At 41.7% G+C, this 15,711-nt stretch overlaps 1 protein-coding gene across 4 annotated transcripts in view; it reads left to right on the forward strand.

The window, feature by feature from the left end:
- Positions 1-15,711, forward strand: part of SLC26A3 (solute carrier family 26 member 3) — a 49,223-nt gene that overhangs the window by 26,781 nt on the left and 6,731 nt on the right. For all 4 annotated transcript variants that reach the window (XM_066272189.1, XM_066272187.1, XM_066272188.1 and 1 more), the window contains 6 exons: positions 8,025-8,120; positions 9,390-9,496; positions 10,559-10,628; positions 10,724-10,816; positions 12,436-12,531; positions 12,860-13,093. In XM_066272189.1, the coding sequence (XP_066128286.1) occupies positions 8,025-8,120; positions 9,390-9,496; positions 10,559-10,628; positions 10,724-10,816; positions 12,436-12,531; positions 12,860-13,093 (696 nt within the window). The remainder of the gene's footprint in view (positions 1-8,024; positions 8,121-9,389; positions 9,497-10,558; positions 10,629-10,723; positions 10,817-12,435; positions 12,532-12,859; positions 13,094-15,711) is intronic.

The raw sequence follows: 15,711 nt of genomic DNA on the forward strand, positions 1-15,711 counted from the left end.
TTTTCTCCTTTCCACCTACTATGTTGAGAATTCTACCATTAATCAATAGTAATATTTGTCACTCTGGGTTTGGTTACTTAATATTGAACAATAGTGCTTCCATGGTCTACATGCTCATGAGCAGACTGGACCTTACCCCTTTAACTGCTTCAGAAATGATAATAAGCTGAACATTTATACACTGTATAAAAAGATATTATTAATAATCATTACATAGCTCCTAATATTTAAACCAAGATTTTAACATCACAGGGCTATGAAATTGCAAATAAAAGAGAGAATTAACAAAAGACTTTTGAAATAACATATACATTTCTAACATAGAAAATATTTTTTCCACAACAACGGATCCTTGGTACAAAAGGAAATCTTCATATTTGGCAGAGTATACAATTTTATATGCCTCATAGTTCAAATTTATTACAATTTACTATAGTGGATTGTAAACTACCACCCCTCAATGAACCACTGATTTACTGAGAAAAATAAGGAATGGTCAAAATGCACTCACTATTTCATAGCTATCCAGCTGGCATAAGAGATGCTAACACTCTTTTTGACCTACAGTGCTTTTCACCATCAAGTCAATATAATGGTCGGGGTGCCTGGGATTCCTGGTGGCTAAGGAGGAGCAGGCGCTGGGAGCTGCACGAGGAGTCGCCACTTGGCACCACTCCTTGGAGCATAAGTGAGCACAGCAGGGGTCCTGAACACTATGGAGGCGGCACTATCCCTGCTGCTTTTTCCATTTTTCTTTTTTTCTTTTTGCAAACTTGACTTCTTTCTCTGCCTCATCTCCAGAAGACATTAGCAAAAAAATAGCCCCTCTCAAGCAGGAATGTAATCCAATAAAGCAGGAATGTAAATCAATCCACCACTTTCAATCAACTGCCCTGCTCTGAGTGGCTGCCCAGCACTATTTTTTTTTTTCTTTTCATTTTTTCTGAAGCTGGAAACAGGGAGAGACAGTCAGACAGACTCCCGCATGCACCCGACCGGGATCCACCCGGCCCGCCCACCAGGGGCGAGGCTCTGCCATGTTGCGACCAGAGCCACTCTAGCGCCTGGGGCAGAGGCCAAGGAGCCATCCCCAGCGCCCGGGCCATCTTTGCTCCAATGGAGCCTTGGCTGCGGGAGGGGAAGAGAGAGACAGAGAGGAAAGCGCGGCGGAGGGGTGGAGAAGCAAATGGGCGCTTCTCCTGTGTGCCCTGGCCGGGAATCGAACCCCAGCACTATTTTTAACAATAAAAGTAGCAAACTCAAAAAACACAAATTTTACAAACTCATTTTCCCAATAGCAGGCTATTCTAGTTCACATGAGGTCCTCAATTTCCACAGGGACATATAACCCCATAATCCCTTGAGAACCCTTTCTTACAATTCTTGACAATCATGGTTAAAGCAGTGGGTTTCCCCTGTGAACCTCATGCCTCCCATGTCAGACAACAATTATACCACACAAAGGAATTGGGGAAGGGTAGGGGAAATTTGGAGGGGATCCAATGCTCTCTTTGGCCCTGTGGGAGAAAGTCAGAACCCTCTCCTAGTGTCAGTCTCATTTATCCCACATTCATTCTTTCACACAACTTCTCACACACCAGTGGAGGGCGACAAGTCACTACTCCTAACCTATGGAGGGCCTATGTGACTTTCATGTCTCAGGGAGGGGAATGGGAGAAGCAGCCAGGGGGTCTGGTTTTGATAATCCCATCTCTCATGATCTTATCACGCATAATCCTATCACTCATGATTCCATTACCCAATCTCCTTCCTGAAGCTTTAGTTCATTTCAAGGAACTGATAACCAGCAAGGTCCACACCTATGGTTTGTTATCTTCCAAACATTTCCATCTGGCCTTGTTTTCTTTTCTTTCTCTAAGATTCTTCTAAAGAAAAGTTCTAATCTTTTCTACTCTATACTTCCTCCAGCACTCTCTTAGGCTTTAGTTAGTTTTAGCTTTAAGCAATATAATATTTCTATAAATTTTGCTTTGCTATTTTTTATAATTTGTGAGCTTTAGAATGGTTTTCTCAGAGTTGATTTTCAAAAGTGACAACCATCTGCTGAGTCCACCTTGGGATATTCACTCTCCTTAGTATAGGCCAGTCAGTATACACCCCTGACTAGGTCAGACCCGGAGATGGACGAGGTTTCCCTCAGCTTCTGGCAGACGGCCACTAAACCATATGGAGTTTACAAATTTCCTTTCACTTTGTCATCTCATTTTAAGCCAGAAATTTCCAATTGAAATCACCTCTTAAGACTAAATGCCTCACACAAGAGAGAGATAGGAGCTAACAGAAAAAAGCAATTTCCTCTGGGGAAAATGGGACAGAGAGCCTTAAAACTAGAGGTCTTAGATCCAAGAAAAGAGATCTAGCAAATCCAAGGAAGGTGGCTCAAACTAGAAAATGACACAAGAGATTTCTCTGACGAACAAAGAGAAACTTCAGAACAGGCCATTTACCACGTATATTGTATATTAACACCTGACCTTTTAGACACAGTCTGATGAACAAGACAAACAAAAAACAGGGGATGCCTTGTGAGGAGCCACTCAGGTGCCTGCCTGGCAGTGTCCCTCATGGGAGCTTAGGCATCTCATAGTATTGGTGGAGCCACAAACTGGAAACTCAGGTGCAGGCACCAGAGATCCGCATTTACACACCAATCACTCAGGGGTTTTTAAACAGAAATAATAAGAGCAAAGAAAGAGATCTCAACATGGACAGACAGTCCAAAGGTATCCCGGGAAGTTCGAGGAAGGACTTAACTCAGTCCCACTAATGTCTTTTCTGAGAACACAAACAGACATGTCCCAGGAAGTTTGAAGCAGGACTTAACTCTTTGCCAACGTCTTGGCCTGGAGAGCTTATTGCGTAAGTCCAATCATGTCCAATCTTTTTTCGCAATAGTTCCAGATTGACTAGTCACAAACAGAAAAGCTAGAATTCAAAACAGACAGAAAGCTAGAATTTAATAAAGCAAAATATTTGCTTTACCTACCTCCAGAGGTCAAATTTACAATCCTTGATTTCTGTGCCAAATCATCAAATTTTAGGGACTGGGAGGTGTCTGCTGAGAAGTTGTTCGAGACCCACAGGGAAACTGGAGCTCTGGAACGTCTCAGGGGGCGCCTCTCCTAGAGATTCAGTGAGATCAGGCAACCTTCCAGAGAGGCCAGCCGGTCCAGGTGTCTCTATCCAGTGTCGTGGAACACCAGAATCTCGCTGGGGCCTCCAGATGTTGTCATGTAACCTGCGAGTTCCATAAAGACACCAAGTCCAGATGAATTTTTGAGGAGCTTGTTAGTTAGCTGGCTAGCTACATTGGGCACAATCCCAAATCATGTAGGGCCTAATACAGTTCTGAGCCTGCTTTTATATAAAATCAAGTACAGGTTGGATTGGGTAAAGAGGGGCTTGTGATCCCTTTGTCTAGAGGTATACATTATTCTCATGACTTTAGGGTGAGTCTGAGATAGGAATTCTTGATTAAGGTACATAAACATTGTTTTCTAAGGTTTTCAGATAAGTTCTAACTTCTTTGCTCTGTGTGGCAAGTGGCCCCAGGCACCTTTTCAGAGAATTCTAGGAATCAGCTAAACTGTGACGAGACATTCTTTTAAGCTAGGAAGCTCCTGTATTCTTCTCTTTCCTTTCTCCACAGAAAGGAGGGGGTAAGAGGCCTAACTTTTCCTCTTTAAAATGGTGTTGCTAATGCTAAGTTTTACAGTTCTTTGGCACCTTATCACAGCACTGTGGCTTCAGTACAAATTGACTGAAGTGGAGGTTTTTGAAAGGCTGAGGTGATCAAATCAGAGAACAGTGCTACCAGCTGCACAACCTGTTCTCAGGAATCCGCCCTGCAATTCCCAGAGCTTGGCTTGACTCCAAGACCAAAGCTGTCAGATGGCAGATGGGAACATATAGCTGATCACAGACATGCTCTGTCCTTGGCTCCTCTGTCCATTCCTGAACTGAAATCTCTGAACTTTAGGTGAATGTTTTGTAAACTGCTGCCACACCCAGATGACAAACCTAACATCAGACTCTGGAAAGCACAGGATCTCTAGGAAAACCAATCAACAGTTAAACACATTGTTCTTTGTGGTGTTAATATGATTGTGAAGCAGGATGTAGAACCGGCTCTAGAGTCCTGTGGACCTGCTTCTGATCCGGGCTCTGCCAAGTATCTGTGGGCTTTTGGGCAAAGCACTTAACTTCTCTCAACTTTAAGTTCCCCATTTGTAAAATAGGGAGGGAAATAGCACCCACATCACAGAGTTGCTGCAAAAATAAAATAAAATAAGTAGGTAAAGTACTTAGCTCATGGTGTGGCACATGATAAACCTTAATAGCTTATTGCTAATATTGCTATTATAATTAGTCAATGAGCATTCTATTATGCTTGTGACTACAAAGAACATAAAAATATGACAGCCAACCAGGGTTTATTGGTTGATATCTAGATCTTTTTTCTTGTGGGTTGGTAGCAGGAATATGAATTTCATCCTGGGTTTCTGGATTCCCGGTGCAGTCACCCAAAAAAGAAAGCCTCACTAGCCAAATCTGTCTTTAACAGTGCAGAGGGCCCTGGCCAGTTGGCTTAGCGGTAGAGCGTCGGCCTAGCGTGCGGAGGACCCTGGTTCGATTCCCGGCCAGGGCACATAGGAGAAGCGCCCATTTGCTTCTCCACCCCTCCGCCGCGCCTTCCTCTCTGTCTCTCTCTCCCCCTCCCACAGCCAAGGCTCCATTGGAGCAAAGATGGCCCGGGTGCTGGGGATGGCTCTGTGGCCTCTGCCTCAGGCGCTAGAGTGGCTCTGGTCGCAACATGGCGACGCCCAGGATGGGCAGAGCATCGCCCCCTGGTGGGCATAGCATCGCCCCATGGTGGGCGTGCCGGGTGGATCCTGGTCGGGTGCATGCAGGAGTCTGTCTGACTGTCTCTCCCTGTTTCCAGCTTCAGAAAAATGCAAAAAAAAAAAAAACAGTGCAGAGTACTGTTTGCCAAAAATAGGAATTCTCCATATGCTAACCTGATTTCCAAAGGAATGGCATAAATGGAATAAAAAGTCATCCCCCCAAAAATATAATAATGTGTATGTCAGTAAAATAAATGCATATACAGCCCCCATACAGAGAGAATTCTGCCCTCTTGTATTTCTTCCAAGTGTGCACTGAGCTCTCCCTCATCCACATCAACTGGGAGAAACTAAAGAAACCATTGCCATATAGAATCTCATCTCTCTTGTGAATAAACAATACACAAGGACATTGTCCAGGATGTAAATCAAAACTCTTTCCATAAATGACTCATGTGACAAAATCTTCTTAGACCATGTGTCTATAATGACCTTGTTTCACCCGACATTATGGGGGCAAAATAACCCACAATGATAGCTAATAATGAATGTTTCCTGGGCACTTACTAACTAACCATCATTAGAGTTCTAAGTATTTTACATGTATTTAATCCTTTATATTAATAACAGTGAGATACCAGGTAAAATTCCTCTCTATGGCTTCTCAGTGATCTGCATCTTTATTTTTTAAGGGCTCTATGGCGTATGTATTTCATTTTAAATAGTTTCAAATTGTTTTCCATGGAATACTGACCAGGTTGGAAATGATGCCTAATAAAAAGAAAATTGTGTTTTCTGCTGTTGGTACTGGACATACTTTATGCTAAAGTCCCCCAATGCAAAAGGTTCATTATAGAGTCTTATGGAACCCTCCCTCAGCCACCATAGTGATGACATGTTCTATAGTGTTGTATCAGAACAGCAAGAAACAGATGTTTTGCCATACAATTAAGCAGCCAAATTAACGAGTCTTTATTTTAAAGCCAGCGACCACACAGAGACCTAAGTCGTTCAAATCATGCGGCCCCAAACACAGTTTAGGGCTAGCTTTTAAAGACAAAATTACAGACTGATGGGGTATGGGGAGGAGGGGAAGCCTAGCAGTGAAACAAGCTTTCTTACACTGTTTATCTATAAGATTAATTCAGGGAGAAACATTCTGGGAACACCTGCAACCTTGCAGAACCAGCCCAAGGCCACAGCCTGGGAAACCCGCCTCAAAGCCAGGGGTAGGGAGTCTTTCAGAAAAAAGTAAGTTCTGCTAAAAGTCTTTGTTTTAGGGAAAGTGAGTTCTGCTAAAAGTTACTTGTGCTAAGAGCCTTCTTTTATACATTTCAGTAGCTATAGTATGATAATCAAAACCGTACATTGACATTGCTATAGTTCTGTTAACTAGATTACAGACTTTTTCCAGGTTTCATCATTTCTTTTTTGTTTTAAGATTTTATTTATTGATTTTACAGAGAGAGGAAGGGGATGAGAGTGAGAAGTGACAACTTATAGTTGCTTCACTTTAGTTATTCATTGATTGCTTGTCATACGTGCCTTGACCAGGCAAGTCCAGGGTTTCGAACCAGTGACGTCAGCATTCTAGGTCAGCACTCTATCCACTGCACCACCACAGGCCAAGCTCACTATTCTAATTAACATTTATTTGTGTACAATTTCTTTTTAAGGTTATTTAAAACACCATAGGTAGTCTTCTAAACAATTTCCTGTATTCACAGTGAGTAAAATGAACTATTGAATAGTTAGGTATTAAATTGTGTTACTGGTGAAAATAAAAAATGCCCAGATCAGTTAAGTGATTTTTTTTTAATTTTTCTGAAGTTGGAAACGGGGAGGCAGTCAGACAGACTCCCGCATGCACCCGAACGGGATCCACCCGGCATGCCCACCAAGGGGCGATGCTCTGCCCATCTGGGGCATCACTCTGTTGCAACCAGAGCCATTCTAGCACCTGAGGCAGAGGCCACAGAGCCATCCTCAGTGCCTGGGCTAACTTTGCTCCAGTGGAGCCTTGGCTGCAGGAGGGGAAGAGAGAGACAGAGAGGAAGGAGAGGGGGAGAGGTGGAGAAGCAGATGGGCTCCTCTCCTGTGTGCCCTGGCCGGGAATCGAACCCAGGACTCCTGCACGCCAGGCCGACGCTCTACCACTGAGCCAACTTGCCAGGGCCAGTTAAGTGATCTTTAGATATAAAAATAAAAACTTGTTTGGTGTTTCTTTGTACACTGTGCTTTTGTGGTATGAAAGCAATCAGCATGCAAATTCCAAGTCCATTTGGAATGGGACAGCTTGAACAGGGGGCCAGGGCTAGGGATATGTTTCTATCATTGTGTTAAAATCCAGATAAGAAAGGGAGCATTCTTGTCCAGTCAGCATTTCTCACCTTGACCATCATTGTGCCTCTGAAACTTAGGACCTCACTGGGAGCGGTGGGGAATCAGGAGCCTCCGGTGTTGCTGCAGCAGAGCCGAGTTCTTTGCCCAGATCTCTCAGTGAATCTACTCTCCAGTGGTTTCAACATCAGGACTTTGGAAATATTAATTCATTAGCTCATGTGCTCATTCACTGAATAAATACTAAGCCCCTGCTGTATATATCTACCATGCTCGGTTCTGGGGACATAACAGAGAATGTGACAGATATGGGTCATGCTGTCCCAGAGAGCATGCCTCAAACCTTTGTCAAACTCCCTGTGATCTTCGGCTTCTTCTTCCAAAATGGCACAATTGTTGAACAGCATCAAAGTTTTTCATTCTTATTCTAGGACCCCAAACTCCCTAAACCTTTTTTTTAAACAAAGAGCACCCCCCCTTTCCCACCTCTAATACATATAGACCCACGTTAGACTATCTCTGATTGAGAAGACTTTATTTCCACCATAGATCTTAAGATCTGCCTTTCCCTGTCCCTAGGTACAGGCAGGCTAGTGTGTGTTGTCAGCTCATCGATGGCATGTCACTGTCATTGTGGTGGGGACAAGGTCATGCATGGCAACAGGTCAGCGTCTCAGACCTGGGCACTGCACACCGGAACAGGGTGTGCCCTTTGTTCGGAGACCTTCTGAAGGACTTGCTTATCTTCAGCCTTCACCTTTGCTTCTGCCTGGTGTGTCTGGTTATCTGAAAGCACATCTGCAGTTTATGTTTTCACAGTCTGTGTTGGCAGCTCTGGCTCTCGGGAACTTAAAGGGAATGCTGATGCAGTTCACGGAAATACGGAGACTATGGCGGAAGGATAAGTATGATTGTGTAAGTAGAGGCAGCAAAATGCTGATGTAAAATGCATGATTATGTTATTGTAAACTAAGAGAAATTTTATTTCAGTATACCTGTTAAAGTGACCTTTGTTTTATTTACTATCATTAAACTGCATACTCTAATGATCATTCTCTGGGATTTTAATTTAAAAAGATGGGCTTCTTGCAAGTAGGAAATGCTCCAAGAAACAATAGTAAACAACTTCCTTTGATCTTCATTACATCTTATGTGAGTTACCAGAGAATCTGTGAAAAACTTAAATTACAAGCATTACTTTTGGAAATACTCTATAAAGGCTCTCATTGCTCTCAACATGACTTGCTGTGAGAAGCAGAATGCATAATTATATTAGGGTCAAAGTCTGTGGCATAAAAATGCTTAACATATACTGTAGTACTTTACAAGCATAAAGTAATAAACTACATTTGGTTTACTTTTTTATTCCTGCTAGATAATTGTTGGGGGGGTCTTCACATCCCTTTGGCATACTAAAATTCTTATAGAGATCATAGCCATTAATGAAATCAGCGGTACAAGAGTAAGAGATTAGTATATTATACACCAACTATTTCCTCATTTTAAGGAACAGCAGCTGGTTCTGGAATTTTATTTTATTTTAGCAAGAGAGACAAAGACAAAGAGAGAGTCAGAGGGAAGATAGGAACAGACAGACCAGAAGGGAGAGAGATGAGAAGCATCAGTTCTTCATTGCAGCACCTTAGTTGTTCATTGCTTTCTCATATGTGCCTTGACTGGGAGGTCCCAGGTATTCCAGTGGCCCCTTGCTCAAGCCAGTGACCTGGGCTCAAGCCAGCAACTTTGGGCTTCAAGCCAGTGACCTTTTGGTCTCAAGCCAGTGACCATGAGGTCATGTCTATGATCCCACACTCAAGCCAGTGACCTCGGGGTTTCAAATCTGGGTCCTTGGCATCCCAGTTTGGCACTCTATCCACTGCACCACCACCTGGTCAGGATGGTTTTGGAATTTTAACTGTGATAGACTCATCCATTTCCTTACTTGGATCAGGATGGGATTAGCAATGGATACACTCTCTTTGGATTTTTAAAATATCTGCATGTGTTTCTGTGGTTCAGAACCTGAACCAGTGGAAATGACCTCTGGAGGCAGGTCCATTCTCCTGAGCACTTTCAGTCTCTGCTGTGGTCTGTAGAAATTCATGCTTTCTCATAGCAATGGACCTAAGACGTTGTGCTTGAACCAGACTCAATTGTAGTGTATATGTTGCCTTCTTTTTGCAGCTGATTTGGATCATGACCTTCATCTTTGTCATTGTCCTGGGACTTGCTTTAGGCCTGGCAGCTAGTGTGGCATTTCAGCTCCTGACCATCGTGTTCAGGACCCAATTGTGAGTGATTGTCACATTCTGTATCTTTGCAGACTTTGACCAACCAATGTCAGAAAGAGAAAAAACTTGTTACTAGTTAAGGGAAAAGTAGTTGAGCTGTTAGGCATGCAAAATTATCAAGATTGGCCAGTCAGTTCTTCCTCAGGCTGTTCACCCATGAAGGGCAATAGAATGGCCTGAGCTTAGAGCATCAGCCCAGTCCCACCTGCTGATGGTCTGCTCCCTGCTGCACTCCATCAACAAAATCATATAAATTTCTTTGCCTTAGACTTTTTAACCACAGGAACATGTTACTGAGAAGATTGTAAAATTCTCCACATCTGGTGGAGAGCTGTTTCTCTTTACAGGTTGTAACCTTGTACTCCCACCTGAAAAACATAGAGCTGAATTAAGAAAATTTCTGAAAGGCCCCTCTCATCCTAGAATTTCACAAAAGCCACTTAGAATGATTGATTCTTAATAGTCATCCAGTCCTAACTCTTTAAACCACTGCATATAATGTTACCACTATGTGGTCACTCAGCCTATGTAGATTAGTTATGTGACAGAAAAATAAGGCTTCTTAGGAGCCTAAGGAATTCTAGAACAGAGGGTTATCATAGTTCTGTATAATGTATTGACCAATGGAATACACTTACATTGCGATGTTTCTGCATTCATTTACTCGTTTATATCTTCACTCATTTCGTGGGGGTTCACCAAACATAGGGACAAACTAAGTGGTGATAGGCAAATCATTATACTTCTCCATGTCCTCATCTATTCAGCTGGGTAATCATATCTGCCTTATGTCACCAAATAACTGATATTCAGAATCAAAACAGCAGAGGCATATAGAAGCACTTTGTGAACTGGAGTATGGTCAATGGGAGGCACTGTCTTAGGAGCTGTGAAAGAATCAGTAAAACAAGACCTGCTTGGCCTGCAGGGTCTCTGATGACATGATGAATCTTTACATTTTGAAAAGTGACCCTGTTTTGGTATGCTAGAAACATCAGTGTTAGCCTCACAAACCTCCCAAATGTGTATGAGTGATTCACATGGTGTTGATTTTTTCTACAGTCCAAAATGCAGCACACTGGCTAATGTTGGAAGGAGCAACATCTACAAGAATAAAAAAGATTACTCTGACGTAAGGAAGCTAGCTCCATTTCTTACATTGATTTGCTGACTGATGCTGATATGAATCTACTGGGCACCATCTAACACTGCTTCTCTGCCTTACAGCTGTATGAACTGGAAGGCGTGAAAATCTTCAGATGCCCATCTCCTATTTACTTTGCAAACATTAATTTCTTTAAGCAGAAACTTATTGATGCAGTAAGTTTAGAGACTATCAATTCCTTCTTGTAATTCCACTGAATATCTAGAAACACAATGTTTGTTTTGTGACAGGAGAAGGACATTGGCCGCACACATGTTGGGGCTCAGTGGTTAGTGTCTTTGTATCCCCGTTCCCAGAGCAGGTGAAAAACTACCTTAGAAGGGCTCCATCGATATGTTGAAAAATGAGTCTTGAGACAGTGTCTAATATACAGTCATCTTTCATTAAATTCTGCTGTGAAGTAGAAAGACAAGATTTGGGGCTACTGGTTTTTAATAGATATTATCCTACAAATTTTCTTGAGGAACCAACTTCAGAAACAGCAAGAGTACTTAATATTTGACTATCATTGAAGAGATTCAGAATAACAAACAAATTTTGTAATATAAATGAAATTAATAAATATAATATAAATGAATATTTAACACAAAATATTCAATAACAACTTAGTGTCCCCGGTGGCCTGGAGAGAAGGTGACAAAGAAGCAATCTTTAAGGTTAAGAAACACAAGCTTGACACTTCCTTCGGAACCTGCATTCTGGGCAACTCTGTCCCTTGCATAGCGCTTCTGTCTTAACCCTGATTATTAGTAGTAGTAGTTTGCTATGCATCAAATATTTCTCTACCCAATTTTTTTATAATAATGGATCATATTGTGTATGTGTATATATATATATATGGCTTTATATACTGTCCTTTTCACTTAAGCTAGTATCTTTCAATCTAACTACATTTTTTTTGTCAAGGATTTTTTTTTATTACTTAATATAATTCTCCTTAGCTGTTACTCTGGAGCTACATATTGCCACATAAAAACACCTTTCTCTTGGAAAAGGGGAAAATGAAGGTTATCCTCAGATCTAATACTAAAATTATAAAATAAAATATATTATAATAGATATCATAAAATATACATTATAATAAAATAAAATTATATAGGAGCAGAATACTAATTAGATGCCACCAATATTCAATAAATGAAATAAAATCCCTTAAGGACTCACAAACAGGTTCAAATTAGAGTTTAGGCCCATTTGTGGATAATTTGTGGATAAATCCTGGATGGTACAGAGGTTTATAAGTGTAGATAACTGTGTAAACCAGGGGTCCCCAAACTTTTTACATAGGGGGCTAGTTCACTCTCCCTCAGACCGTTGGAGGGCCAGAGTATAAAAAAGAACTATGAACAAATCCTTATGCACACTGCACATATCTTATTTTTAAGTAAAAAAACAAAACGGGAACAAATACAATATTTAAAATAAAGAACAAGTAAATTTAAATCAACAAACTGACCAGTATTTCAATGGGAACTATGCTCCTCTCATTGACCACCAATGAAACAGTTGCCCCTTCCAGAAGTGCGGTGGGGGCCGAATAAATGGCCTCAGGGGTCCACATGTGGCCCCCGGGCCGTAGTTTGGGGACCCCTGGCGTAAACCATAGGTCTGGCACAATGCTCTTGCTGATGTTGTTTGAATCATTTACACTTTATTCCAAATATCTCTATTATGTGTCTCAATCCCTCAGCCTCTCCCCTTAAAGTTATTAGAATTATGCTATATAAGTATCAAAATATCCGGTACACTGTAACACAGCAGTGACCTTTTTCAGGTTGGCTTTAGTCCACTTCGAATTCTACGCAAGCGCAACAAAGCTGTGAAGAAAATCCGAAAACTGCAGAAGGAAGGCCTGCTGCAAGTGACACCAGTGAGTTTCCTGACCACGTTCTGTGTGTTAGAGCTAAGGCTTAGTTAAATGCAGGTCAAGATGTTGGTTCTATTCTTTTATATAAAATGCCAGATAAATAAGGTATTTTATGTGTCAATTAGTGTAGTATTTTAAAGTGGTATCTTTGGGGGTCTTCTTAAAATTTTATTCTCTTGAAACAATTTTTTTTCTCCAAAGAAAAAAATTTACAATCTTATTTGCTTGACCCAACTTTGAATCTGTGCTTCAGAAAATCACTGGTCATCTTCGGCCTGCAGATGTATTTCTTGGTCAGAATGATCATGCATGTTACTGTCCTCTCTTGCAGAAAGGATTTATATGCACCATTGCCGGCTTGAAAGATTTCGATGAGGAGCTGGACAACAATCAGATAGAAGAACTGGATCAGCCCATCAATACTGCAGACCTACCCTTCCAGATAGACTGGAATGCTGATCTTCCTCTCAATATCACGGTCCCGAAAATTGAACTGCATAGTCTCATTCTTGATTTTTCAGCAGTGTCATTTCTTGATGTTTCTTCAATGAGGGGTCTCAAAACGGTAACTTTTTTTCTTAATGGAAACAACCAATCGGTGACGAAAGGTGAAAATTGTATTTGTGGAAGGATACTCCTTTAGACCATATACCCTTAAGTAAAAGTAAATTTTAATCTCAGCATACTTCATGGAAAGAGTGGGAGAGCAAGTGGGCATTTTCAGTGAACTCTTTAAAAGTGCATGTCCCATGAGACTGGCAGTCAGTTTTGAAGGCAATCAAACCTACATTCTTTTCTCTTTTTTTTTTTTTTTTTTTTTACAGAGGCAGAGATAGACAGGGACAGACAGACAGGAACAGAGAGAGATGAGAAGCATCAATCATCAGTTTCTCGTTGTGCGTTGCGACTTCTTAGTTGTTCATTGATTGCTTTCTCACATGTGCCTTGACCGTGGGCCTTCAGCAGACCGAGTAACCCCCTGCTGGAGCCAGCGACCTTGGGTCCAAGCTGGCGAGCTCTTTGCTCAAGCCAGATGAGCCCGCGCGGGACCTCGGAGTCTCGAACCTGGGTACTTCCGCATCCCAGTCCGACGCTCTATCCACTGCGCCACCGCCTGGTCAGGCTCAAACCTACATTCTAATGTATGTTGAACCTGCTAGTAGACAACTGCTCACACTCCTTTGAAATTCCAATCCTATGGCACCCTCAGAGCCTTATGGACATTGAATCTAAATTGTCCTAAAATACGAGAAGATTTGAAAAGTTCTTGGGAGAAAGTGAAATAGGGGCTTTCATTATAAACTGATGAAATTTCATTTGGCTAAATAATAGTCTGTTTCCCCCCCAAAAAAAGGAGTTATGTGAAAGAATAAATGTCACAATGTCACATATCATTTAAAAGCAGGACTGAAACAATCAGGTTTCAGGTTGCAGTCTGTTTTCTTTCCACAGTTTTGTCTGCATTTCTAAAATAAATTATTTTCTAATAAAATTTCAGAAATAGATAAAAAGAAAATTTAAGAAATTCCACACTTTCCTTTTTTGCTTAGTTTTTCACATAAATCTGCCTACATAAGAACTGAACTAAGATAAGAGCTATTAAGTGTGGGTCAACTGGACACAAAATTAGAAAATAGGATCAACTTCAGTTTATTCTCTCTTTCTTTTTTTTTTGTATTTTTCTGAAGCTGGAAACGGGTAGAAACAATCAGACAGATTCCTGCATGCACCCAACCGGGATGCACCCGGCACGCCCACCAGAGTGGATGCTCTGCCCACCAGGGGGCGATGCTCTGCCCCTCCGGGGCGTCACTCTGCCGCGACCAGAGCCACTTCTAGTGCCTGGGGCAGAGGCCAAGGAGCCATCCCCAGCGCCCGGGCCATCTTTGCTCCAATGGAGCCTTGGCTGCGGGAGGGGAAGAGAGGAAGGAGGGGGGGGGTGGAGAAGCAAATGGGCGCTTCTCCTATGTGCCCTGGCCGGGAATCGAACCCGGGTCCCCCGCACGCCAGGCCGATGCTCTACTGCTGAGCCAACCGGCCAGGGCCTATTCTAGCTCTTTAAAAAGAATCTTAGGCCCTGGTCTGTTAGCTCAGTCAGTTGAGTGTCATCCCAAAACGACAAGGTTGTGGATTTGTTCCCCGGTCATGGCACACACGGCAAGCAACCAAAAAATGTATGACCTAGTAGAACAACAAATGCTTCCCTTCTCCTTCCCCTCTCTCTCCCTTCCTCTTCTGTCTCTCTAAAAATCAACAAAACATTAAGCCCTGATCTGATGGCTCAGTTGGTTGGAGTGTCGTCCTAGAACGCGATTGCCAGTTTGATTCCCCGATCAGGGCACACACAGAAGCAGCTCGATGTTCCTGTCTCTCTCTCTCCCTTCCTCTCTCAAAAAAATATAATAGTAATAAAAATTAGTAAATAAATAAATAAACATGTGAAAAAAATAATCCTTATTTTTTTAATTTATTCATTTTATAGAGAGGAGAGGAAGAGGAAGAAAGAGAAAAGGTAGGGGAGTAGCAGGAAGCATCAACTCCCATATGTGCCTTGACCCGGCAAGCCCAGGGTTTTGAATCAGTGGTCTCAGCATTCCAGGTTGACGCTTTATCCACTGCGCCACCACAGGTCAAGCTAAAAAGAGAATCAGAACATCAAATAATACTCAAGACTGCTTGCTTTTTCTTTTCTTGCTTTATTTTTGTGTTTGTTTGTGTCATCTTTAAAGGAAAAAATACACACATAATAATTTACTTTTTATTCTAGTAGGATAGCGCAAAGGACAGGGACTCTTTAAGTGTCGTGTGTTGTGTTTCTCTAAAGCTCTAATTTTTAGCTCAGTGTCTCATATATCAACAATATAAGTTCCTTTTCTCATCTTACATGACCTTAATGATATCACTACTGGTATTTGCTCTTAGCCTAGAGACCAAGAAGTTGGATAAAGATTTGTTGATAGTAGACACATCCAATCACTGTGGACAGGAATAATGAACAGCATCTGGGTCCTAGGGTTCTCTTATGTTTATGTATATACAAAGCTCTAGTCAAGATCATCTCATAGAAAAAAACCTTTTAAAATCAGGGAGTGACATCAGCATCCTGGCGTACTGAAAAGACTCCTTTGTTTTTCCCTAAATTTAAAATTAAATCAGAGTTTACTTTATGAGTTTAGGCAGAAC

This window comes from Saccopteryx bilineata, chromosome 4, assembly GCF_036850765.1.
Source record: "Saccopteryx bilineata isolate mSacBil1 chromosome 4, mSacBil1_pri_phased_curated, whole genome shotgun sequence".
NCBI lineage: Eukaryota > Metazoa > Chordata > Mammalia > Chiroptera > Emballonuridae > Saccopteryx > Saccopteryx bilineata.